The following is a 26,840-nucleotide window of genomic DNA, read 5'->3' as shown; positions in this document are numbered from 1 at the left end:
TACAAAAAGTGTAGTAACTGTTGTTACCAAACTGCGTTACCCACTCCAGTCAGCAGACGGCGATATGCGTCTTTCAGGTGATGCTTCTTGCGTGACGTGTGATTTTCTGGACCGGACGCTTCTTCAGGAACAACAACGCGGATACTCTTTCAACCACCTCGGTAGCTTGCTAGCCAACATAAAACTGAAAGGTTTACGTTTTAGACCATGTTTGTGTACATTAGCTAATCCCAGTGTTTTAAACAAATTTCGGTTGACGTATCAACTGCTTAACTTTAACCTAATTTGCTTGTTCAATTTGCAAACTTGTTAAAGATTGATACTGAGCCTAGCACTAGGCTAGTCGCTAATGCTAGCTAGCTAACATCCCTGACCATGAGCACACCAAACTACTCTTCCCTTGCTAATGAAGAGGGGGTCTGCTGTATGGAGAAAGAATCTTTCAGAATGAAAAAGGAGGAAGAGGAGGCTGTTATAGTGAAAGAAGAGGAAGAACCTTTTAGAGAGGAAGAGGATGCTATCTCAGTAAAGGTGAAGGAGGAAGACGTTTTGGGAGTGAAAGAGGAGGAGACAGAATATCCGATTAACACCAATGAGTACTGTCTTAACAGGGACACAAACTATGCAGTTGTTGAACTGTGGGGGCGTTCTACTGAAATTCTACACTTTAATATGTTGTTCAGTACTGTATAAATTGTTAAAGGTTCGATCTGCCATTGGTACATTTTTTGTTGGGACTTCTCAATTAGATGTATTGAATTCTCCATGTGGTCTATATTAAAGTTTCCCTCATCTAATATAACAGGCTTTTAAAATTCAATATTGGTGCATATTTTCTACTTAAAATATCAAAGGGACGCAAAAGTCACCCATTTTGTGGAACGACACTTTTACATTTGCATCACAAACAACATTTTAGGAAATCGTGATGAAAGTGGCCATTTTAGACATATGCATGCCTCTTATAAGACTCTAAGATTGCAATAGATGGTCATAAGTTTACGATCTGTTTGATGTCCTCGTTAACACAGGAGAGAGACATGACTATTGTGGATCCTCTGGGTTAGCCTCAACAACATCCTGATGCTGACGAATCAGAGAAGAGTCTCTCCAGAACAGAACACCAGATGGTACAGCTCGGTCTGGTCTAGCATACAGCCTGCTCCGTCTGGGTCTGGGCTGTGTTTCTGTAAAGCACTTAATGACAACAGTGACATCAGCATCCATTATGATATGTGTCTGTGTCCCCTCCTTTATGGTTACCAGGTCAACGCTAGCCCTTCCTCCCTCCCGGAGTCCCCGTGTCATGCCTCTCCCGGTAGCGCCGTACTGCTGGGTATGAAGAGGTTGTCTGTGCTGCTGGTAGACTGCAGGAAAACAACGGGGCTGAGTGGAACTGTGAGAGGAGGAGAAGAGAAGAAAGGATCAGATTTGACACATCAAAGTAAGGGCTGTAGTTTAGTTTGAACAAATACAATAGATCTGCCCACTGGTATCTGTTACCAGGACAACCAGCAGAGTTCTGTTAGTTGACAGGAAGATGGACTGGTATCTGTTACCAGGACAACCAGCAGAGTTCTGTTAGTTGACAGGAAGATAGACTGGTGGATATGGATGTATATAACACTGAAAAAGGTTACTGCCAATGAAAAGAGAGAAACCAATAGACCATATAAGGCCTTGATGAAAGTTAGCTTTAGAGAGAAAGTTTCAAGATGATCTGATGTCAGGTGCATGTTTTACAAAAACATTTTTTCAAATCATTATGGATGGTACAATGCCTGTCCCAGTCAACCCCCCCCTATCTTTACAAGACTGTAGAACAGGAAAACAAAAGAAAAAAGACACTTCAAATTTGTCTGTATTGCTTCATTAACATCTGATTTACAGATATATTATTCTACACTACTGGTCAAAAGTTTTAGAACAGCCAACAAGTTCTCAGCTTATGTGGGAACTCCTGCAAGACTGTTGGAAAAAGCATTCCAGGTGAAGCTGGTTGAGAGAATGCCAAGAGTGTGCAACGCTGTCATCAAGGCAAAGGGTGGCTACTTTGAAAAATCTATATATATTATAGATATAAAAATATATTTGTTTATTTGTTTAACACTTGTGGTTACTACATGACTCCATATGTGTTTTTTAATAGTTTTGATGTCTTCACTATTATTCTACAATGTAGAAAATAGTAAAAATGAAGAAAAACCCTTGAATGAGTAGGTGAGTCCAAACTTTTGACTGGTACTGTACATGAAATTCCCTGGCAACAACTCCTGTGGACTTTCCTGCAGTCAGCATGCCAGTTGCACGCTCCCTCTGAGACATCTGTGGCATTGTTGTGTGACAAAACTGCACATTTTAGAGTGGCCTTTTATTGTCCCCAGCACAAGGTACACCTGTATAATAATCAAGCTGTTCAATCAGCTTCTTGATATGCCACACCTGTCAGGTGGATTGATTATCTTGGCAAAGAATAAATGTTCACTAACTGGGATGTTAAAAATTCTGCAATATTTTTTTTTTCAGCTCATGAAACATCCAACACTTTACATGTTGCGTTTATATTTTTGTTTATTTTAGTTACTATCAGTTTTAGGAACATCTACCCAAAATATTTCACCTAATTTTTTACTTTACCCAAAATATGACATCAGCGATAGTCAAATTGTTGAAAATCTGTGAAAGTCTAAATAAGAAATTGGGCCATTTAAACAGCAGGTGTCGAACCCTTTCCACAACGGGGAGATGTTACTGATGTCCACTTAAAATTACTTATTTACTTATAGTTTAAGGAAGTGTGTAGGTCGCATTCTGTATCATACAGCTATGAAAGTTATATATTTAGAAACACCTGCTCAATTGGAATCTAGCGACATCTGTCCTAGAACTGTTTAGTTTGGATAAATAAATAAGTAATGTAAACATATTATCAGTAATTGCCAGGAAACTCTACAACATTTGTTTTAAAATCACACCAAGGTTGTTAAAACTGGCATCAGGTTATTGAGGGATCTGATTAGGATTTACCCTCGTAGCAAGGCTGTTTTATCATGTGGTTTCATTTGGGTCTCTTTTTTAAAAAACACACTTGTCTTTGGCAGGAGAAAGACCAGACTCAGAGGAACCAGAGCCAGGGACGTCCAAACCAGCAAGAAGACACCAGTGCTCCCACTGTGGAAAGGGTTGTAACCACTTATGGGAGCTGAAGCAACACGAGAGAATACACACAGGGGAGAAGCCTTACCACTGCTCCCAGTGTGGAAGGAGTTTTAGCCAGAAAGGATACCTAAACCAACACGAGAGAATACACACAGGGGAGAAGCCTTACCACTGCTCCCAGTGTGGAAAGAGTTTTAACCTGTTAGGGTACCTGAAACGACATGAGAGATTACACACAGGGGAGAAGCCTTACCACTGTTCCCAGTGTGGAAAGGGTATTAACCTCTTATGGGAGCTGAAACAACACGAGAGAATACACACAGGGGAGAAGCCTTACTATTGCTCCCATTGTGGCAAGAGTTTTAACCTCTTATGGGAGCTGAAACAACACGAGAGAATACACACAGGGGAGAAGCCTTACCACTGCTCCCAGTGCGGCAAGAGTTTTAACCAGAAAAGACACCTGAACCTGAGAGAATACACACAGAAGAGAGAATAATTACTTCTCCTACTGTGTAAATTGATATTTCACATCACATTGACTTAAAATTCATCAGAGAACATACACAGTGCTCCCATTGTCTTATATTGTTGACTGATAATGTGTTTACTTGTTTATACCATATGAAATTGAATTGTACACAGTATACTCAAACATATATTTGTTTGTTTTTATTAGAAAACAAATTGTATATGGAGTCTGTCAGTTTGAATATAAAGTAGATCAGATTCCATGTGTTTAAATGGTCCTTTTTTAAACTCTGACTATGTGTGTTTATCTGGGTGTGTCATTCCTCCAGCACTACAGATAATCGAGTGATATTTGGATGTGATTCTTTTGCTCCATTGTTGATATTTGCATTGTTGGCCCACTGATGATTTAATGACATTAAAATGTTCAGACTGTAATGGAAAATGGTAATTGTATATGTCCACATAACTGAGTATGTGACTAACCTTGTGAAACTGTCTTATTATAATCTCCTGTTCCTGGGAGTATCATCCTGTGTTGCAAACCAGCTGTACCTGCATCCTTGTATGAATAAAGTCCCTCCCAGGAACAGGAAACTATAAAGATATGTGCTCATCAACCAATGCTTCAGGAATTCAGACTGTCTACACTTCGCTGTGTAACTGTTGTATAAGAGGTTAAACAAAGATTCTGGTGTGACTCTGATGTGGAAGATGTTATAAATATTTGTTGGTTTGATTTGATTAATGAGGAGCATCCAGACACTGCACTTGATGAATTTATGAAATTGCTTCTTCCAATTATTGATAAACATGTACCTGTTAAGAAACTGACTGTTAGAACTGTTAAGGCTCCGTGGATTGATGAGGAGTTTAAAAACTGTATGTTTGAAAGAGTTGGGGCAAAAGGAGTGGCTAATAAGTCTGGCTGCACATCTGGCTGGCTTACGTACTGCAAATGGAGAAATGATGTGACCAAACTCAACAAAAATAATAAACTTTATTATGAATCCAAGATCAATGATATAAAGAATGATGTAAACAAACTTGTAAAAAAAACATAATGAAAGAAAAGCATTGCAAGTATTGACTGTTGTAAAGTTATTGTGGGAGAGGTGGAAAAATTGTTATCGATCAATAATGACAAACCTCCTGGCATTGACAACTTAGATGGGAAGCTACTGAGGATGGTAGCTGACTCTATAGCCACTCCTATCTGTCATATTTTTAATCTGAGCCTAGAGGAAAGTCGTTGTCCTCAAGCCTGGAGGGAAGCCAAAGTAATTACGCTACCCAAGAGTGGTAAAGCGGCCTTTACTGGTTCTAACAGCAGACCTATAATCTTGCTGCCAGCTCTAAGCAAACTGTTGGAAAAAATCGTGTTTGACCAAATACAATGCTATTTGTCTGTAGAAAAATTGACAACAGATTTTCAGCATGCTCATCGTGAAGGGCACTTAACATGTACGCACTGACACAAATGACTGATGATTGTGCAGATTTCAGTGCAGCCTTTGATATTATTGACCATAACCTGTTGTTTAAGAATGTCTGTGCTATGGCTTTTCAACCTCTGCCATATCGTGGATTCAGGGCTATCTACCTAATTGAATTCAACAGGTTTTTAATGGAAGCTTCTCTAATGTCAAACATGTAAAGTGTGATGTACTTCTTTTTTTTACCAATGACCTGCCACTGGCATTATACAAAGCATGTGTGTCCATGTATGCTGATGATTCACCCATATACACATCAGGAACCACAGCTAAAGAAGTCACTGAAACCCTTAACAAAGAGTTGCAGTCTTTTTTGGAATGGGTGGCCAGTAATAAACTGGTCCTGAACATCTCTAAAACTAAGAGCATTGTATTTGGTACAAATCATTCCTTAAGTTCTAGACCTCAGCTGAATCTGGTAATGAATTGTGTGGCTGTTGAACAAGTTGAGGAGACTAAATTACTTGGCATTACCTTAGATTGTAAACTGTCATGGTCAAAACACATAGATTCAATGGTTGTAAACATGGGGAGAGGTCTAGCCGCAATAAAGAGATGCTCTGCTTTTTTGACACCACACTCCAAAAAGCAAGTTCTGCAGGCTCTAGTTTTGTCTAATCTTGATTATTGTCCAGTCGTGTGGTCCAGTGCTGCAAAGAAAGACCTAGTAAAGCTGCAATTGGCCCAGAACATAGCGGCACTTTTTGCTCTTAATTGTAATCAGAGGGCTTATATAAATACTATGCATGCCAGTCTCTCTTGGCTAAGAGTTGAGGAGAGACTGACTGCATCACTTCTTCTTTTATTAAGAAACATGAATGTGTTGAAAACAACAGACGGTGGTGGAGGTGTTTATGGTGGAGAGGACTGTTGACTCAGTGGAGGACATCCCAGCCACTTGGCAGTGTTGACACTGCTACTTCCTACCTGACTGGTAATATGACTTCACTGCTACTTCCTACCTGACTGGTAATAGGACTTCACTGCTACTTCCTATCTGACTGGTAATAGGACTTCACTGCTACTTCCTATCTGACTGGTAATAGGACTTCACTGCTTTTTCCTATCTGACTGGTAATAGGACTTCACTGCTACTTCCTACCTGACTGGTAATAGGACTTCACTGCTACTTCCTACCTGACTGGTAATAGGACTTCACTGCTACTTCCTATCTGACTGGTAATAGGACTTCACTGCTTTTTCCTATCTGACTGGTAATAGGACTTCACTGCTACTTCCTACCTGACGGGTAGTAGGACTTCTATTTATACAATCAATCAAGCAAATTTGTATGGCCTTTTTTTTTTTACCTCAGCAGCGGTCACAACGTTATTTTACAGTCATCTGGCCCAGAGACACCTTGGACATACAGGGCACCACTGCTCCTGCCTTTCTCCCTGTGTGATGTCATATGCTTTTCCTGTTAAGGCACCTGACCAGCTGAGTGCAGGTGGGCTCTCCTGTGAACATGGGGCTGAAGATCAGACAGTGAAGAGACTCACGGGGCAGGGATGAAGGCTGTAGGAATGAAGATATAAGATAGCATAACTTCCTGTAGGCAGTGTAGCAGAACTTCCTGTGGGCAGTGTAGCATAACTTCCTGTAGGCAGTGTAGCATAACTTCCTGTGGGCAGTGTAGCATAACTTCCTGTAGGCAGTGTAGCATAACTTCCTGTAGGCAGTGTAGCATAACTTCCTGTAGGCAGTGTAGCATAACGTCCTGAAGGCAGTGTAGCATAACGTCCTTTAGGCAGTGTAGCATAACGTCCTGTAGGCAGTGTAGCATAACTTCCTGTGAAAGTAGTGAAATGAATGACATGGAATGAAAAGGTGTGGTATTTACTTCTGAGTATGTCCAATGTATATTGTGTGATCAAAATCTACTATAAAATGATAGTTTTCTTAGTTTACCAAACTTAATTGCCAATCAACATTCCCAGCATGAACAGCAGCCTCGGAAACAAATTCGTATTTCCAATGACAGCATGGCAAAATGCCTCCTATGGGGCAGTAAAAACAGCTCTGGTTATTTTGAAAATACTTTGTATTAAGTTGTTAGCAAGAATAAACAATGTAATTAACATTTTCCCAAACTGCGTCACCCAAACTAGTCAGCAGATGATTCTTTCAAGTTGTTTCTTGCGTGACGTATAATCTAGTCGACGGGACCGTTCGACACAAGGCTACTGATTCAGACAGATCGGCAGCTTACTAGCCAACGTTCTATAATGAAAACAGGTACATTCTGAAAGGTTTTGATGTGATAACAAAAATGTTATTCACGTCTGAATTCAGGATAATACTGTTTGTTTTATTTGACTTAAATGTTATTATTTATGTATCATACTATGCGAATACACTACCAAGCAATGCAAGTAGATATTTGGAATTAACCCCAAAGAAGGTTTTGATCAAGAATTTATTTTAAAAAACAGTACGATCAGACTATGCTTCCTATTCAGGCATCATATAATGCACAGCCACATGCAAATACATCAACTTCACCAATAAAACATTGACAACTTTAACATGACTACTGGTGATGTCATTATTTTCGTCACCATCCATCAATGGTTAAATTGCATTATTATTCTTTGTACATGGTGTGCCCGCCTCCTGAGTCTGACTAGAAGTCCACTCTGAATACCTCTTCTCTGCCGTCGGCGGCGAGCCCTGGGGGCTACGATCAAAGGATCACATTCTAAAAAGTCGTATTCCAGGTCGTAATGCTGGTGAGTTACCGCCGCTCTGATATCCAAATGTTATTTCCACTGTATGTAATAACACAACAAACGTTCTGGGCTAATAGAAATAACAGAACACTGCAAAGTTGCTGAGGAGCCAGAAGCAGAGTTTAGAACATGTCTCTTGGGAATATTTTAACTTGGCACATACAGTATTCAGACCCCTTGACCTTTCACCGTACAGCCTTATTCTAAAATTGATTAAATCGTTTTTTCCCCTACACACACAATACCCCATAATGACAGAGCAAAAATAGGTTTGAATTTTTTTGCAATTTTTGTGGTGTTGTGAACATTTATAAATGTACACTGACACATCGCGACCCACCATTAACAGGGTCGCGACCCATACTTTAAGAAAGGCGGTTGTAGGGTCATACCCAAGACTCGAAGCTGTAATCGCTGCCTAGGGTGCTTCAACAAAGTACTGAGTAAAAGGTCTGAATACTTATGTAAATGTGATATTTTAATTTTTAATGTTAACCTGTTTTTACTTCGTCATTATTGGGTATTTTGTAGATTGATTATTTTAAAAATATATATTTTAGAATAAGGCTGTCACGTAACAAAATGTGGAAAAAGTCAAGGGGCCTGAATACTTCCGAAGGCATTGTATTTGCACCCTCTGAACTAACCCTACAAAAAAAGACTAAAATCCAATTTATGCTTTATCCAAAAATTTGGTCTCAGCCTCCAGAGGCCAAATGGAGCTCCGTACTGCACCGCCAAGCACCTCCCAAATGTTGTACCAATGCGGACAGCTCTGTATAGCTTCTCATTGACATGATTGGTCAATGCGGCAACTTCAGGAGAGTAATGGCACAATCAGTGAAAGCCAGCAGGAGAGGGAGGAGAATGGTTGGGTCAGGTTAAAACCTCTTCCGGATTGGACCCCTCATCTCAATTTCCACCTAAAATTACCCAAATCTAACTGCCTGTAGCTCAGGACCTTAAGCAAGGTTATGCATATTCTATACTATTTGAAAGGAACACTGAAGTTTGTGGAGATGTGAAATTAATGTAGGAGAATATAACACAGCTGGTAAAAGATAAAAACAAAAAAATACATGTTTACAATTTTTATTTGATAATCTTTGAAATGCAAAAGGACATACATTGATATAGGACGCTGGGGGTCAGTTATTTGTTGTCCACAACAGGGCAACAGTACATGTGCAAAGTCAGACTGATAACGTCAAGAATGAGCGAGTTAAATGACATTTAGTATGAAGTCACCCAGGTGTCCCACACCAGTTGCCCAAATGGCCAAATTGATTTTTTCAAGAAAATAACTACATAGAAGATACAAAAATGCTACGCTAATAAAAAATACAAGTCTACACACTCCCAGGAATGTCATAAATGATGGATCATTAGCTTCCCTACATAAAAGGTACTAACGGGAAATGTGACAAGAATGCTGATCCAATATCTCCAAACACAGAAGTGAAACATTTAAGGGCCAAGTTAGCAGCCCACAGTGATCAAATGTCACTGTTGAACAACACCACAAACCACACAAAGTTAAAAAATAAAAAATAAAAAAACAATTTGAACACTTTAGAATGACAGTATTTGGAAGACCCTCAGTCCTCTACACAATATCGTGCTGCTGATGCCAAGTCCCAAAGCAGTCTCTTTCTGCTGTAAAGCAGAGGCAAACCGAACAAGTCGTGCAGGTGATGGGGGACTTCATGTGACAAAGAACACAAAGACGCCTCCATGCTGTGGCCTTTTTGCCCCGAGGCACATTCATGCCTGCAGTTATGAATTCGGGCATGTGAACAAAACTGGTGGCAGGAGCAGAAGGGACAGAGGTAGAGGGGTCAGAAAGTGCTGCAGTGGACTTTGTGCCGTAGCCAGCAAGCTCCTAGATGAGCAGCTTTCTGAAGGCTAGCTGTGTCATGGAGGTCTGTCCAGAGCTCTTAGCCATTTCCTTCTGGAGGACGAATGCATTCACCACAGCAATGTCTATGAAATGATAGAACAATGTTCTGTACCATTTCGTTGTCTTGTGGAGAACATTGTAGTCGCCTATCAGAGCGTCTGACAGGTCCACACCTCCCATGCTCTTGTTGTAATCCTTCACAGCAGCAGGAATGGGAACATTTTTAGTGGTCTGTTCCCCATTAGCGTCCTTCACACGCCTGACTACGTGATCGCCACTGAAGGATTTGTGGATACTGGAGCACATGACCACCTCTCTGGTATCCATCCACTTCACAAAGAGCAGGTCATCTTTACGAATCCATCGCATGGTACCCCTATCAGCCCGCTTTGGCATGTCGTTTACTTTTGTTTTGGGAAAACCCACTCTGTTGGGACGAATGGTGCCACAACCCCACACATTCAGCTTCCTCAGGTCTGTGAACAGGGTAGGGCTTGTGTAGAAGTTGTCCACAAACAGTTTGTAGCCCGTCCCCAGCAGTTGAAAATCGAATAATTCCATAACGGAATCATAACTAAGTCCCTTACCGGTGGCTGAGATGGATTTCCCCTCGTAAACAAAAAAATTCCAAGTGTAGGCACACACAGAATCGTCCAAAACAAACAGTTTGTACCCCCATTTTGTCGGCTTGTTACTCATATATTGTTTGTAGCCAATTCTAGCCTTTGAGGATACCATCCTCTCATCTATGGACAGGTTCTGGTTGGGCTGAAAATGGGTCTTGCAAGCCTCAACCATGCTGGGGTAGAGAGGTTTGATTTTGCAGAGCCTATCAAAGCTTGCTGTGCCTCTCTTCTTGTCATTGTCGTCGTCAACTTGTGGGTCACTGATATGAAGCGCCTGCGAGATAGTCAGAAACTTTTTAGAAGGCATGACAGTGGAGGGGAAAGGCAGTTGGTAGAGTGTTGACGTTCTCCAGTAGTCCTTGAGGTTTTTACACTTCACAAACCCCATGTAAATAACCAGTGAGATGTAACAGTACAGGTCTTGGATGGAAATGGGCTTCCATGCCTCTTTCTTATCTGCTTGTGTCTTAGCCCCATACTTGTTGGTGTTAGAAACCAGCGAATCAAGAACTGACAAGGAGAAAAACATCTGGAAAAGATGAAGGGGGCTGTACTTTACAGTCTTGTCCAGCTGAGGTCCTGGATGCCTTTTCGGTCTAAATGTTGGTGGAAGTGGCTCCACATCATCTTCTAGCACAGTGTGCCAACGGTCCTCTGCCTCAGTGGTAGTTGTCGCTGGTTCACTGGCCCTCCTCCGCTTCTGGGCTGACCTCTTCACACCTCTAGATGGCCGGGCGGGGGAAGGTGTGGAGCAGGAGACAGCAGGGGTCCGGCTGGATGAACCAGCTTCAGTGTCTGAATTAGTGGGGGATGGACACCTTGACATTGTGGGTTCCCATTGTTCATCCGAGTCCCTGGCACTGTGTAAGAAAAAACAATCAGTAAGAATACTTCTACAGATGAGCCCTGTATCGACACGTAAAATAAACAGATGTCTATTATATAGAGTAGAGGGAACATAATCACGACGGTGAAGTGTGTGTTTATCAATGGTGAATAAGGCTGGTCAGGGGAGAACGGCTCATAGTGGTGGCCGGGGTGAGGTGAGTGGAATGGTATCAAGCAACATGGTCTGTTTGGTGCTGTTCCATTCTACTCCATTCCGGCCATTGTTGTGGGCAGCCCTCCCCTCAACAGCCTCCAATGGCTATTTATATAACAATGGAATGGAGTGAATGGAACAGCACCAAACAGATCATGTTGCTTGATGATGTGGAACCTCGGGGCGATAAGGTAAGGTAACCCTAGTGGTTAGAGCGTTGGGCCACTAACCCAAAGGTTGGTGGATCGAGTCCCAGAGCTGACAAGGTAAAAATATGTCATTCTGCCCCTGAACAAGGCAGTTAACTTCTCTTGGGTAGGGGGCAGCATTCGGAATTTTGGATGAAAAGCATGCCCAAATTAAACTGCCAGCTACTCATCCCCAGAAGATAATATATGATTATGATATATTTGGATAGAAAACACTGAAGTTTCTAAAACTGTTTGAAACATGTCTGAGTATAACAGAACTTATTTAGCAGGCGAAACCCTGAGGACAAAGCATTCAGATTTTCTTTTTGAGGTCACTCTCTTTTCAATGAATTTTCATTGGGAAACCAGATTTCGAAGGGACATTCTTGCAGTTCCTACCGCTTCCACTGGAAGTCTTTAGAAATTGGTTGAGGTTATTCCTTTGTGTAATGAAGTACGGCCATCTTGAAGGAGGGTCACTCGAAGTGTCCTGTTTGTTAGAAGCGCGTGACCAGAAAGCTAGCTACAGTTGGTTTTAATCCTGTATTTAACACAGATCATCCCATCTTCAATTTTATCGATTATTTACGTAAAAAAATACCAAAATATGTATTACAAAGGTAGTTTGACATTTTTTGCCAAAGTTTACAGGTAACCTTAGATATTTTGTAGTCACGTTTCACAAATTGGAACCGGTGTTTTTCTGGATCAAATGCGCCAAATAAATGGACATTTTGGATATACATCGACGGAATTAATCGAAAAAAATGACAATTTGTGATGTTTATGGGACATATTGGAGTGCCAACAACAGAAGCTCGTCAAAGTTAAAGCATGAATTACATTTTTATTTCTGCATCTTGTGTCGCGCCTGCAGGGTTGAAATATGCTTCTCTCTCTTTGTTTACTATGGTGCTATCCTCAGATAATAGCATTGTTTGCTTTCACCAAAAAGCCTATTTGAATTCTGACATGTTGGCTGGATTCACAACCAGTGTAGCTTTAATTTGGTCTCTTTCATATGTGATTTAATAAAAGTTAGATTTTTATAGTAATTCATTTGAATTTGGCGCCCTGCATTTTCTCTGGCTTTTGGCCAAGTGAGACAGTAGCGTCCCGCCTAAACTCAGATTTTTCTATATAAATATGAACTTTACCGAACAAAACATACATGTATTGTGTAACATGAAGTCCTAGGAGTGTCATCTGATGAAGATCATCAAAGGTTAGTGATTCATTTTACCTCTTTCTGCTTTTTGTTACTCCTCTCTTTGGCTGGAAAAATGGCTGTATTTTTCTGTGACTTGGCTCTAACCTAACATAATCGTTTTGTGTGCTTTCGTCGTAAAAGCTTTTTGAAATCGGACACTTTGGCTGGATTTACAACAGGTGTATCTTTAAAATAGTGTGAAATACTTGTATGTTTGAGGAATTTAAATTATGGGATTTCTGTTTTGAATTTGGCACCTGGCAGTTTCACAGGCTGTTGACGAGGTGGGACGCTACCGTCCCACATACCCTAGTGAGGTTAACAAGAAATTTGTGGAGTGGTTGAAAAACGAGTTATAATGACTCCAACCTAAGTTTATGTAAACTTCGACTGTGTGTATAAATAAATATAAATAAATAAAAAAGATCAAAATGAATATGCGACCATTTAAACAACTGCATTAGCATGGGAAGCAAAAACCTATTTTACTTACTGGTCTAAAAGTGGATCTTTTCCTTCCAAAAACATTTCTTCCGCGCTGGAATCATAACTGTGGTCACTCACAGAGTCCTCATCCATTCCTTCTGTGTCACTCTCCTGGTCAAATTCTGCAATAATATCATCAAAATGTTTATACTTGGACTGAGATTTAGCTTTTCCACTCTTAGTAGCCATGTTTAACTTTTTCAGATTTGAGAAGTTTGTAGAAGAGAAGGAACTGCTGTGAAACGTAAACTACAGTGCGTCCTGTTTCCTTTCACCAGAGAATGAACTCTGTTGTGCACAGCTCTAGCATGATGGCTGTTTGTCCTACAAACGGCATTCACATACTGCTGGAAAGCCCAGCTCATTGGCTATCTAGCTAGGTTTCAAAACGATAGGTGGTCATTGGACCAAGACCCTTCATGGGCTAATTCAGGTGTTGTATAGCCAATACATCATGTAGAATGATGAAACAAGTTTGGTTGCCTTCTAGAGTGTCTGAAGATTGCACAGAAACCGAACTTGACCATGTTAAACAATTTTAGATTTCTAACAAAATTAGATTTCATAAAATTGTTTTGTTGCAAGTTGAGTAAGAATTCATGCAGAATGCTGTTTACAACATGGATGGTGTTAGGATATACAATACCATTCAAGAGTTCGGGGTCACTTAGAAATGTCCTTGTTTTTGAAAGAATAGCCTTTTTCTGTCCATTTAAACTAACATCAAATTGATCAGAAATACAGTGTAAACATTGTTAATGTTGTAAATGACTGTTGTAGCTGGAAATGGCAGATTGTTTTATGGATTATCTACATAGGCGTACAGAGGCCCATTATCAGCAACCATCACTCCTGTGTTTCCAATGGCACGTTGTGTTACCTAATCCAAGTTTATCATTTTAAAAGGCTAATTGATCCATTTTGAGCCTGTAATCAAACCCACAAATGCTGATGCTCCAGACACTCAACTGGTCTAAAGAAGGCCAGTTTTATTGCTTCTTTAAATCAGCATAACAGTTTTCAGCTGTGCTAACATAATTGCAAAGGGGTTTTCTAATGATCAATTAGCCTTTTAAAATTATAAACTTGTATTAGGTAATACAAAGTGCCATTGGAACACAGGAGTGATGGTTGCTGATAATGGGCCTCTGTACGCCTATGTAGACATTCCATAAAACAATCTGCCATTTCCAGCTACAACAGTCATTTACAACATTAACAATGTTTACACTGTATTTCTGATCAATTTGATGTTATTTTATTGGACATAAAATGTGCCTTTCTTTAAAAAACAAGGACATTTCTAATTGACCCCAAACTTTTCAACGGTAGTGTATATATAGAAATACACATTTAAAATGTGCACCAATTGATTGGTGGAAAGAACAGGTGACTAAGTCAAACAAGATTTCTATTAGTCTGTGACGGCCCTACTAGTAAAAGATACCAGTCCATCTTCATGTCAACTAACAGAACTCTGCTGGTTGTCCTGGTAACAGATACCAGTCCATCTTCATGTCAACTAACAGAACTCTGCTGGTTGTCCTGGTAACAGATACCAGTGGGAAGATCTATTGTATTTGTTCAAACTGAACTACAGCACTTACTTTGATGTGTCAAATCTGATCCTTTCTTCTCTTCTCCTCCTCTCACAGTTCCACTCAGCCCCGTTGTTTTCCTGCAGTCCACCAGCTGCACAGACAACCTCTTCATATCCAGCAGTGAGGCGCAACCGGGAGAGGCACGACATGGGGACTCCGGAAGGGTGGAAGGGCTAGCATTGTCCTGGTAACCATAAAGAGGGGACAGACACATATAATTATGGATGCTGATGTCACTGTTGTCATAAAGTGCTTTACAGAAACCCAGCCCAGACCCCGATAGAGCAAGCTGTATAATAGACCAAACCAAGCTGTACCATCTGGTGTTCTGATCTGGAGAGACTCTTCTCTTCCTCGTCAATATCAGGATGTTGTTGATGCTCCCCAGAGGATCCAGGATAGTCATGTCTCTCTCCTGTGTGAATGAGAACATCAAACAGACGGTAAACTTATGACCATCTATTGCAATTACAGTGTTACAAGAGGCTTGAATATATGTCTAAAAAGGGCCTAAATTAGCCACTTGAATTATGCTTTTTCTTTTTTTTGTGATCAGTGGTATAAAGTACCTAAGTAAAAAATACTTTAAAGTACGATTTAAGTTTTTCAGGGAATCTGTACTTTACTATTTTTGACTAATTTGACTTTTACTTCACTATATTCCTAAAGAAAATGATGTACTTTTTACTCCATACATTTTCCCAGACACCCAAAAGTACTCATTACATTTTGAAGGCTTAGCTGGACAGGAAAATGGTCCAATTCACTCACTAATCAAGAGAACATCCCTGGTAATCATCACTGCCTCTGATCTGGCGGACTCACTAAACACACGTTTCAATTGTAGATTGTAGGAGAGTTGGAGTGTGTCCCTGGCTATCCGTAAATGTAAAAAAAAAAAAATGTTAAATGGCACCATCTGGTTTGCTTAATAAGGAATTTGAAATTAGTTATATACTTTTACTTTTGATACTAAAGTATATTTTAGACTTTTACTCAGGAAGTATTTTACTAGGTGACTCACTTTTACTTGAGTAATTATCTATTCAGGTATCTGTACTTTTACTCAAGTATGACAATTGCGTACTTTTCCCACCATTGTGGTGCAAATGTTAAAGGGCCGTTCCACAAAATGGATGCATTTTGCGTCCCTTTGATATTTTATGTAGAAATGATGCACTGTATATTATATTTAAAAGCCTGTTATATTAGAATTAGTGCACTTTAATATAGACCATAGAGAATTCAATAAATACAATTTTGAAGTGCACAAAATATATGTACCAATGGCAGATTGCCCCTTAAACAATTCCTACAGTACTGAACAACATATCAAAGTGCAGAACTTCAGTATAATGCCCCTTAAAAAACACAGTTCAACTACTGCATAGTTTGTGTCCCTGTTTTTAAGACAGTACTCACTGGTGGTAATCGGAACTTCAGTCTCCTTCTCTTTTATTGCGATATCCTCCTCTTTTACTCGAAAAGGTTCATCCTCTTCTTTCAATTTTACGGCATCTTCCTCCTTTTTGATTCTGAAAGCTTCTACCTTTTTTTCCACTTTGACAACCTCTTTCCCATCTTCCTCTTTCACTGTAATATCATCCTCTTGTTTCTCCTTTTTCATTCTTCAAACTTCCTTGCCTCCTTTCACCAGAGTTTCTTTCTCCGTCTAGATTTGTGCGTTTATGCTCCGGGAAATTAGCCTAGTGCGGTATCAATGTAACACATTTGCTAATTTAACAAGCAAATTACGTTTATAAATGAACCAGTAGATAGGTAAACAGAATTATGTTCGAAACACTAAGAGTAATATACACAAGAATGGTATAAAGAGTTTTAGGTTTGCTAGCAAAGCACCGCGTGGTTAAACCAGAAGCCTTTTGTCGCTGTTGAAGAAGCCTCCTGTCCCGTCCACTAGATTATACGTCACGCAAGAAGCATCACCTGAAAAACTCGCCTTCTGCTGACTGGAGTGGGTAACGCAGTTTGGAAACAATAGTTACTACACTTTTGTATTGGAAAGAACGTCATAATAATTTAACAATAAGATGATATATTTTCTCTTACGTCTTACAAATAATACCGTCCTGTATACAGACGTAGAAGCTTAATAGTGTAATAATAATAGCGACCCTGGGTTTATAGTCGCGGAAATCAACCCTGCCGCACGAGCATGCTTTTGCGGCACAGTCGATAGCGCGCCGGACCTCGGGTTAGAAGGTCGAGGGTTCGAGACCTGCTCCCTACTGTTTCATTACAATATGAATATGTAAATGTTAAATAAATACTTATATGATTAGGTAGTGTTTTAATACACATTTGCTCTGTTCATTTTTTACATTCGTTTTTATTTAGATGTGGGTACTATTCCCTTAAAGCTACGCTCTTTAAGATACAAATCATCCTGTAAACCAGGGGTGGGCAACTCCAGTCCTCGGGGCCTGATTATTGTCACACTTTTTCTCCCTCCCTAGCAAACACAGCTGATTAATCAAATTGCATTCTAAACTGAAGATCAGGAATTGTTGATTATTGGAGTCAGGTGTGTTAGCTGGGGCAAAACTGTGACACTAATCAGGCCCTCGAGGACTGGAATTTCCCAACCCCGCTGTAAACAATAGAGCAAATGCATCACATTCAAATAGCACTTGATTATCTGTAGTGCTTTACACTGAGTCTACAAAACATTAAGAACACCTGCTCCTTCCATGACATAAACTGACCAGGTGAATCCAGGCTAAAGCTATGATCCCTTATTGATGTCAATAGTTAAATCCACTTCAATCAGTGTAGATGAAGGGGAGGAGATGAGTTAAATAATAATTTTTAAGCCTTGAGACAAATGAGACATGGATTGTGTATGTGTATCATTCAGAGGGTGAATGGGGAAGACAAAATATTTAAGTGTCTTTGAACGGGGGATGGTAGTAGGTGCCAGGTGCACCGGTTTGTGTCAAGAACTGCAAAGTTGCTGGGTTTTCCCAGCTCAACAGTTTCCCATGTGTACCAAGAGTGGTCCACCATCCTAACAGTGCCGTTTAAGATGAGGCAGATTATGGCCTTATTTCTATTACCGCATATTAGATGACTGCCAATCATATTCCATGTTTCATGTTTATCCCCGTTTTGTTCTGTTTAAGAAACGTTTTTCAACAACAATCGGCGGAATGTGTGATCTAACTTGAACTTTAAGTAGCCTATATTTGATGTGATATATTCCTTTCGAGACAGGATTGTGTCACGGCACAGATCTGGGGAAGTGGACCAAAACATTTCTGCCACATTGAAGGTCCCAAAGAACACAGTGGCCTCCATCATTCTTGAATGGAAGAAGATTGGAACCACCCTTCCTAGTGCTGGCGGCTCAGCCAAACTGAGCAATAGGGGGAAAAGGGCCTTGGTCAGAGAGGTGACCAAGAACCCGATGGTCACTCTGACAGAGCTCAAGAGTTCCTCTGTGGAAATGGGAGAACCTTCCAGAAGACCAACCATCTCTGCAGCACTCCACCAATTAGGCCTTTGTGGTAGAGTGGCCAGACGGAAGCCACTTCTCCGTAAAAGACAAAAGAAAGCCATCTTGGAGTTTGCCAAAAGGCACCTAAAGGACTTTCATACCATGAGAAACAAGATTCTCTGGTCTGATGAAACCAAGATTGAACTCTTTGGCCTGAATGCCAAGCGTCACATCTGGAAGAAACCTGGCATAATCCCTACGGTGAAGCATGGTGGTGGCAGCATCATGCTGTGGGGATGTTTTTCAGTGGCAGGGATCGAGGGAAAGATGAATGGAGAAAAGTACAGAGAGATCCTTGATGAAAACCTGCACCAGAGCTCTCTCCAGTGATGTTCGATCCGGTTCAAGTCCGAGCTCTGGCTGGCCCACTCAAGGACGTTCCGAGACTTGTCTCGAAGCCACTTTTGCGATGTCTTGGCTGTGTGCTTAGGGTCATTGTCCTGTTGGAAGGTGAACCTTTGTCCCAGTCTGAGGTCCTGAGCAGGATTTTATCAAGGATCTCTCTGTACTTTGCTCCGTTCATCTTTGCCTTGATCCTGACTTGTCTCCCAGTCCCCTTTTAAATTATACGAGAAAAGAATATTCAATTGTATTTATATCAGCAAGCAAGACTAAATTAAATAGGACTATTTATATAATGAATATGAATTCGGAGGGCAGAAATGATTAATCATTAAAGAATTAGATCTCTAACTAAAAGCTTCAATCATACAAAGGTTATACTTTTATTCCGACCTGGTTCTCTATCAGATTAGTAAGAATGTCTCACCCGATGTTCAAGAATGGCCTTTTTCTCTTTATTCAGATTACAACCTCTCACTTTCAGTTATTTGAAAATGAAATCATCTCCAAAAGATCATTATTTTTTAAAACAAGCCTTAGAAAGTTGGTTGCAATTTCAGTTTAATCCACCAGAAAAGACCAAACAAATAATTTTAAAAAATGGTTAAACTCAAATATAGTAACTGATCAAAATAAATAAATAAAATTGATTACATGAAAAAGGTATAATCTTTGTAAATTATACCATCAATAGGACTGGTGGAGTTGTCACACATGCAGCTCATAAAAATATATGGAAATCTCTGCTCTACCCAAAATTACAACCAACTAATTGCAGCATTACCACAAAAATGGAAGAGACAAGTGGAAGGGGGGAAAAGTCAGAATCTTGTCTGTCAGCCCTGCTTTAAAGACCAAACTTGGTTCATGAAAATTGTGAATGACACCAGATTCAAAACTTAGAATTTTTCAATTGAAATTATTATACAAAATATATGTGGGGATACAACGAACCCCTGCAGATTTAGCTGCGAAGAGACAGAATCATTAGATCATTTGTTTTGGTACTGTCCATATGTTGCTTGTTTTTGGTCGCAGGTCAATGAATGGCAACATTTACCTGGAGCTAACTGCAGACAGGACTACTGAGTGATTTGAAAAGTCATAGTCAATTGATTAATAAAATAATAATACTTTTAGCAAACATGTTTATTTTTAATTTACAATCTGTAGCAACGATGAGAATATAAAAGTCAATCACTTTTGTGAAACAGCACAGTTAAAAATATATGGCAAATAGAAATCAAAGAGGGTGGTCTTCAGAGATAGATGGGAGAGGTTTAGGGTAACTGAAGAATAGGATTAAAAACAAACTAAATATAACTATTGTAAAATATATTGTGTAAATTGTACATAGTATGTAGAAGCTGGACGTAGAAGCCTAATAGTTGTTGTGCATTAGTTTACTCTAATTAGGGGATGGATGGTAGGGTTACTGGAAAACATATTTTTATATACATACAGTGCCTTCGGAAAGTATTCAGGTTTTTAGAAATGTTTGCAAATTATAGAAAATCAAAAGAAATACTTTATTTACATAAGTTTTCAGACCCTTTGATATGAGACTCGCTCAGGTGCATGCTGTTTCCATTGATCATCCTTGAGATGTTTCTACAACTTGTGGTACATTCAATTGATTGGACATGATTTGGAAAGGCACACAACTGTCTATATGAGGTCCCACAATTCACAGTGCATGTCAGAGCAAAAACCAAGCCACGAGGTCGAAGGAATGGTGCGTAGAGCGCCGACACAGGATTGCTTTCATTGTGCATCTGTAAATATTTGTGAGTGTTTTAGGTGACAAGCCAACTTTCTTTAGCCTCCTGAGGTTGAAGAGGCTCTGTTGCGCCTTCTTCACCACAGTGTGTTCTTGGGGTCCTTCAATGCTGCAGAAGTGTTTTGGTACCCTTCCCAAGATCTGTGCCTCGACGCAATCCTGTCTCAGAGCTCTACGGACAATTCCTTCTACCTCATGGCTTGATTTTTGCTCTGACAGTCTCATAGCAAAGGGTCTGTATACTTACTGTTATGTAAATAAGGTATTTCTGTTTTTTATCTTTAATAAATTCGCAAAATTTTTATAAAACCTGTTTTTGTTTTCTCATTATGGGGTATTGTGTGTAGATTGCTGAATATGTATTTTTTAAATCCATTCTAAAATAAGGCTGTAATTTAACAAAATGTGGAAAAAGTAAAGGGGTCTGAATACTTTCTGAATCCACCGTACAAACATCACATTGAATATTCACCTCACTTTCAAAAAGCTCCATGAGGAAAATCTTTTAGATGTTCTGTCTTCAGGATGTTCTGGGTTGATGGCTGTTGGAGAGGGGAGGGGCAGTTGAGTGAGCTGGGGGCCTTTTATTACCCTGCCTCTGGGAGCCTGTCAGCTTGTGACATGATGAGAGAGAGTGAAAGAGGGTCTACCTGTAAGATATTTAGGCAAATTTAACAATGACTTGCAGGCAGTGGGTTCAGAATAAAAATGACAAAAAAATGAATACAATTTATACCACCACCCAAAAGGACACTTTAGAGATTGGAAGGGAAAAGGGGCATGTGCTCTACACAGGTAGAGTCCTATCTGTCCATGTTACCTTAAACAAAGCAGGCACTGCTTCATGTGGCCTCACCTACACTCACCTTAATAGCCCATATGCCACTGGGTGATAGAAATTGTCATAGTTTTAGGGCAACATTATGTGAGGTGTTATTATGTGTTGTTAGCGATGAGCTTTGGTCAATTTAGCTCGTAAAATGCCACCCTCGTCAATCTGTCACCTAATCCTACCTAATGGGCAGGTCAGCCCTGGAGGAAAGTATTGGCTGTAAGAAGGAAGAGAAAACATAACATCTGGTTGTTTTTTCTCCAATCTGCGTTACCCACTCCAGCCAGCTGATGGCGATATGAGTCTTTCGGGTGATGCTTCTTGCGTGACGTGTATTCTAGTGGACGGGACAGGATGCTTCTTCAACTGCGACAAAAGGCTTCTGATTCAATCAACGTGGTGGTTTGCTAGCTGGCTCATAATTATGTTTACGTATCTACTCGTTAATTTAAACGTAATTTGAGTCTTAGATTAGCAAATGTGTTAAATTGATACTGTACTAGGATAATCGCCCGGAGCATGAGCTCACTAAGCTCGACGGAGAAAGAAGCTCTGATGAAAGGAGAGGGAGAAGCTTTCAGGATGATAAAGGAGGAAGAGGAGGCTATCACATTGACAGAAGAGGATGATATTACAGTGAAAGAGGAAGATGGGAAAGAGGTTGTCAGAGTGGAAGAGGAGGAGGTAGTAACTTTCAGAATCAAAAAGGAGGAAAATGCCATAACATTGAAAGAAGAGGAAGAACATTTTGTAGTAAAAGAGGAAGAGGAGGCTATCTCAATAAAAGAGGAGGAGAGGGAATTTCCGATTACCACCAGTGAGTACTGTCTTAAAACCAGGGTCACAAACGATGCAGTTGTTGAACTAATGGGGTCTAATTTGTGGAACGTCCCAACAGGAATCTGTTCCAAAATCTTCGTAAAGTACAAGGATGCCAACAAACGCCGCAAACAAAGTAGCATGGTCAATTCACCGAGCTAACACGCTGCCGAATAGGCATCAACTCACCACGTAGCTTATTCTTAATGTTTGTCCGTAGGCTACCAGAGTGGATTAACGTGGTGAGTGAAACACGTAATGAAATAGCCCACTCCCTTCCCGGTGTCTTATTCCGCCTCTATACAACTTTGTATGCGCTGTTTGTTGGCAACCTTGTTATTTACGAAGTTTTTGGAACATATTCCTGTTGGAAAGTTACACAAATTATAACCTGAACTAATGTGGGGGTTTTAAAGGGCCATTCTACTGAAGTTCTACACTTGAACATGTTGTTCAGTAAGGTAGGAAATGTTTAAGTGGTAATCTTCACTTTGCATAACAGGCTTTTAAAATTCAATATTGGTGCATCATTTCTACTTAAAATATCAAAGGGGTGCAAAAAGCCTCCATTTAGTGGAACGACCCTTTTACATTTACAACACAAACAATATTTTACAAAATCATGATGAAAGTGGCCATTATAGGCCCTTTTTAGACATTCATGCCTCTTGTAAGACCCTGTGATTGTAGTAGAAGATCATAAGTTTACAATCTGTTTGATGTTGTCGTTCACACAGGAGAGAGACATGACTATCGTGGATCCTCTGGGGAGCCTCAACAACATCCTGATGCTGACGAGGCAGAGAAGAGTCTCTCCAGATCACAACACCAGATGGTACATTTTGGTCTGGACTAGCATACAGCTTGCTCTATCGGGGTCTGGGCTGGGTTTCTGTAAAGCACTTCATGACAACAGTGACATCAGCATCCATAATGATATGTGTCTGTGTCCCCTCTTTATGGTTACCAGGACAATGGTAGCCCTTCCTCCCTCCTGGAGTCCCCGTTTCGTGCCTCTCCCGGTAGCACCTTACTGCTGGGTATGAAGAGGTTGTCTGTGCTGCTGGTGGACTGCAGGAAAACAACGGGGCTGAGTGGAACTATGAGAGGAGGAGAAGAGAAGAAAGGATCAGATTTGACTCATCAAAGTAAGTGCTGTAGTTTAGCTTGAACAAATACAATAGATCTGCCCACTGGTATCTGTTACCAGGACAACCAGCAGAGTTCTGTTAGTTGACAGGAAGATAGACTGGTGGATATGGATGTTATGAATATCATAACACTGAAAAAGGATTCTGCCAATGAAAAGAGAGAAACCAATAGACCATATAAAACCTTGATGAAAGTTAGCTTTAGAGAGAAAGTTTCAAGATGATCTGATGTCAGGTGCATGTTTTACAAAAACATTTTTTCAAATCATTAATCATGATGGATGTTACATTGTCTGTCCCAGTCAACCCCCCCTTTCTTTACAAGACTCTAGAACACACAAACTAAACTCCAGACACTTCAATGTCGTCTGTATTGCTTCATTAACATCTGATCAACACAACTTGTTAAACATGGCCAATATATATTTTAAAACAAGCTCCTGTTTTTGTCTTGACTTCCGTCTCTGTGATGGACAAAGTTCATTTCATTTCCTACTTTAACAGGTCAAGTAAATCCTGAACTCCAACATATTGACCTTAAAGAACATGGTTCATTTGGAAATGACTAACTTTATTCATTTCATGTTTAACTGATGCCAGTGTGCTGCTAACAGTTGCAATTCCTCCACTGTCCCCATACCAGGCTCAAACCAGTGATCCTCTGCTTCTCAACACACGTGACCGCTCTCCTTGAGAATAAACTCTATTCAGAGTGCTAGAGCCACACACTCACTATAGCACAATAAGGGGTGTGTATTTAACAGATGGTGAGATCAGAAACAAATCAGTCAAATCAAATCAAATTTATTTATATAGCCCTTCGTACATCAGCTGATATCTCAAAGTGCTGTACAGAAACCCAGCCTAAAACCCCAAACAGCAAGCAATGCAGGTGTAGAAGCACGATGGCTAGGAAAAACTCCCTAGAAAGGCCAAACCTAGGAAGAAACCTAGTGAGGAACCAGGCTATGAGGGGAGGCCAGTCCTCTTCTGGCTGTGCCGGGTGGAGATTATAACAGAACAGGCCCTTTGTTTGCTCTGTTTCAGAGCTACTCTGCTTTCTGACGAAGGAAAACCTTTTCAACTATAAATGTATATTTGGCTGCCATTTAGGCTGCAACAACTATACAGTGGAACACCCCCTGATCTGTTGTTTTATGAAGGGTCACCTCCGCCCAGTACCCAAACAGCTAGTCCCATCCTGGGATTTTTATGTTTTGCTTGAGGTTATTGCCGCTGTTGGAGCCACTGGAAAGAGTAGAAATTAGATTTATTTAAAACTGCTTTACTTTAGCCATTATATCCATATAATGAGTTACACCCCCATACCTTCATGGGGTTCTATAGTAGCAAGGATCTGACTCCTCCGGAGGGCTTGATGGCTCAATCCACCAGAGGTATGGCTACAACATAGGCATGGTTCAAAGGCATCTCTGTTCAAGAGATCTGTAATGCAGCATGTTGTGGTGATGTACCTTCATGAGGTTCTACTGACTGGACATCACTACACATACGGTGAGTAGAGTGGGGACCTCTGAGGGATGATCCTGTCTAGACTTGGCATCAGAGAGTATATGAGCTCTGTAGTAGTAGTTGACCCCCCCCCCCCTAAAAGATTTAGATGCACTATTGTAAAGTGGCTGTTCCACTGGATATCTTAAGGTGAATGCACCAATTTGTAAGTCGCTCTGGATAAGAGCGTCTGCTAAATGACTTAAATGTAATGTAAATGTAAATGTAGTAGTTGACTATATCCCCAAAGTGAGAGACTAACGAGTCACTGAAATAGAACTGAAGGTTCCCTTACGGAACCCTGATTCTATGATATTCACCAGGTTACCTAACAGAACCCTGATTCTATGATATTCACCAGGTTACCTAACAGAACCCTGATTCTATGATATTCACCAGGTTACCTAACAGAACCCTGATTCTATGATATTCACCAGGTTACCTAACAGAACCCTGATTCTATGATATTCACCAGGTTACCTAACAGAACCCTGATTCTATGATATTCACCAGGTTACCTTTCACACATGGAAGACGGGAGCGACTATGTCCCTGATATAGGAAGTGGTCTGCTATTGGCCGTTGCTATCGGAGAGTACAGTGCCTCCTGAAAGTATTCAGACCCCTTGACTTTTTCCACATTTTGTTACATTACAGCCTTTTTCTAAAAACACAATACCAAACATTTTTGTTTGATAATTTTGCTAATTTATCAAAAAATACAAAACTGAAATATTACATTTACTTAAATATTCAGACCCTATACTCAGAACTCTGTTCAAGCAGCAGGTTCTGCTCTGGAGCAGGTTTTCATCAAAGATCTATCTTAAAGGAGGACTGTAGCATCTAATGATGAAACATTATGGAGTCTTAAAGGAGGACTGTAGCATCTAATGATGAAACATTATGGAGTCTTAAAGGAGGACTGGGATGGGAAAGGAAAGGGGATATCTAGTCAGTCACAACTGAATCCATTCACCCTAAATGTGTCTTCCGCATTGAACCCAACCCCTCTGAATCAGAGTGGCCTTAATCGACGTCCACGTTATCGGTGCCCGGGGAGCAGTTGTTGCAGGTTAACTGCCTTGCTCACGGCAGCTTTTTTCTACAATGGAGATAGTGACCTGCGTCATAAGTCTTTGTATGGTGGATAGGCTTTCAATGGAAAAACAAGCATTTCCAAAAATAAAAGCATTTCCTGGGTGGATTTTCCTCACGTTTTCACCTGCCATTTCAGTTCTGTTATACTCAGACATTATTTTAACAGTTTTAGAAACTTCAGAGTGGTTTCTATCCAAATCTACTAATTTGCATATCCTAGCTTCTGGGCCTGAGTAGCAGGCAGATTACTTTGGGCACGCTTTTCATCCAAAATTCCGAATGCTGCCCCCTACCCTAGTGAGGTTAAAGGAGAAGTTTACCCAAAATCCAGAAACTCTGAAGTGATTCCATACATTGAAACTAGTCCAGTGGAGTTTTCTCTCTCCCTGTAGTGCTGTACTGAAACAGCTGCAAAACGTGACTTATGACATTGCTGGATGTGGGCCTCGCTCTGCTGCTTTGCCAGTTAATTTGTTATTTTATTACAACTATGGCCTTTGGCTTTCACCTGGAATTGTTAATTTATGTCTGAGAAAAAAAACAACTTTTAAACCCATAAAATGTATATAAATATGATGATGTCATAGTGAATTCATGACATGTGACTGAACAAGCCTTTTCATACTTCATAACATGGCTATATACAGTGCCTTTGGAAAGTATTCAGACTCCTTGACTTGTCCATATTTTGTTACGTTACAGCACATATGTCAGAGTCAAGGCCCGCGAGAAGGTTTTTTACGGCCCCTGGGATGATCTTGATTTATTATTAGAACCGGCCCGCAGACCGCAGCAAGCCGGCAGCCCGCAGATCTTTTACACGCACCAATACTACATTTCCCACAATGCAACGGTGACGCACCGAGCAGTGG

At 40.4% G+C, this 26,840-nt stretch overlaps 2 protein-coding genes across 2 annotated transcripts; one reads left to right on the top strand and one right to left on the bottom strand.

Annotated features, from left to right (window-relative positions):
- Positions 1-108: 108 nt before the first annotated feature.
- Positions 109-5,733, top strand: LOC129843081 (zinc finger protein 23-like). The gene is made up of 3 exons (XM_055911838.1): positions 109-531; positions 1,267-1,444; positions 3,102-5,733. Exons 1-3 carry the CDS (start codon positions 376-378, stop codon positions 3,656-3,658), a joined length of 891 nt encoding a protein of 296 aa, XP_055767813.1. The 5' UTR covers positions 109-375; the 3' UTR covers positions 3,659-5,733.
- Positions 5,734-8,934: 3,201 nt separating this feature from the next.
- Positions 8,935-17,102, bottom strand: LOC129843073 (piggyBac transposable element-derived protein 4-like). Its single transcript, XM_055911826.1, has 5 exons — positions 16,337-17,102; positions 15,232-15,329; positions 14,921-15,098; positions 13,321-13,435; positions 8,935-11,244 (listed from the first exon to the last, which is right to left on the bottom strand). The coding sequence occupies exons 1-5, from the start codon at positions 16,539-16,541 to the stop codon at positions 9,741-9,743; spliced, it is 2,100 nt and encodes a 699-aa protein (XP_055767801.1). The 5' UTR covers positions 16,542-17,102; the 3' UTR covers positions 8,935-9,740.
- Between the last annotated feature and the right edge of the window lie 9,738 nt (positions 17,103-26,840).

The sequence above is a fragment of the Salvelinus fontinalis genome, unplaced genomic scaffold (genome assembly GCF_029448725.1).
Source record: "Salvelinus fontinalis isolate EN_2023a unplaced genomic scaffold, ASM2944872v1 scaffold_0097, whole genome shotgun sequence".
NCBI lineage: Eukaryota > Metazoa > Chordata > Actinopteri > Salmoniformes > Salmonidae > Salvelinus > Salvelinus fontinalis.
Note: the sequence above shows the minus strand (reverse complement) of the source record. Positions and strands in the feature narration are given on the sequence as shown.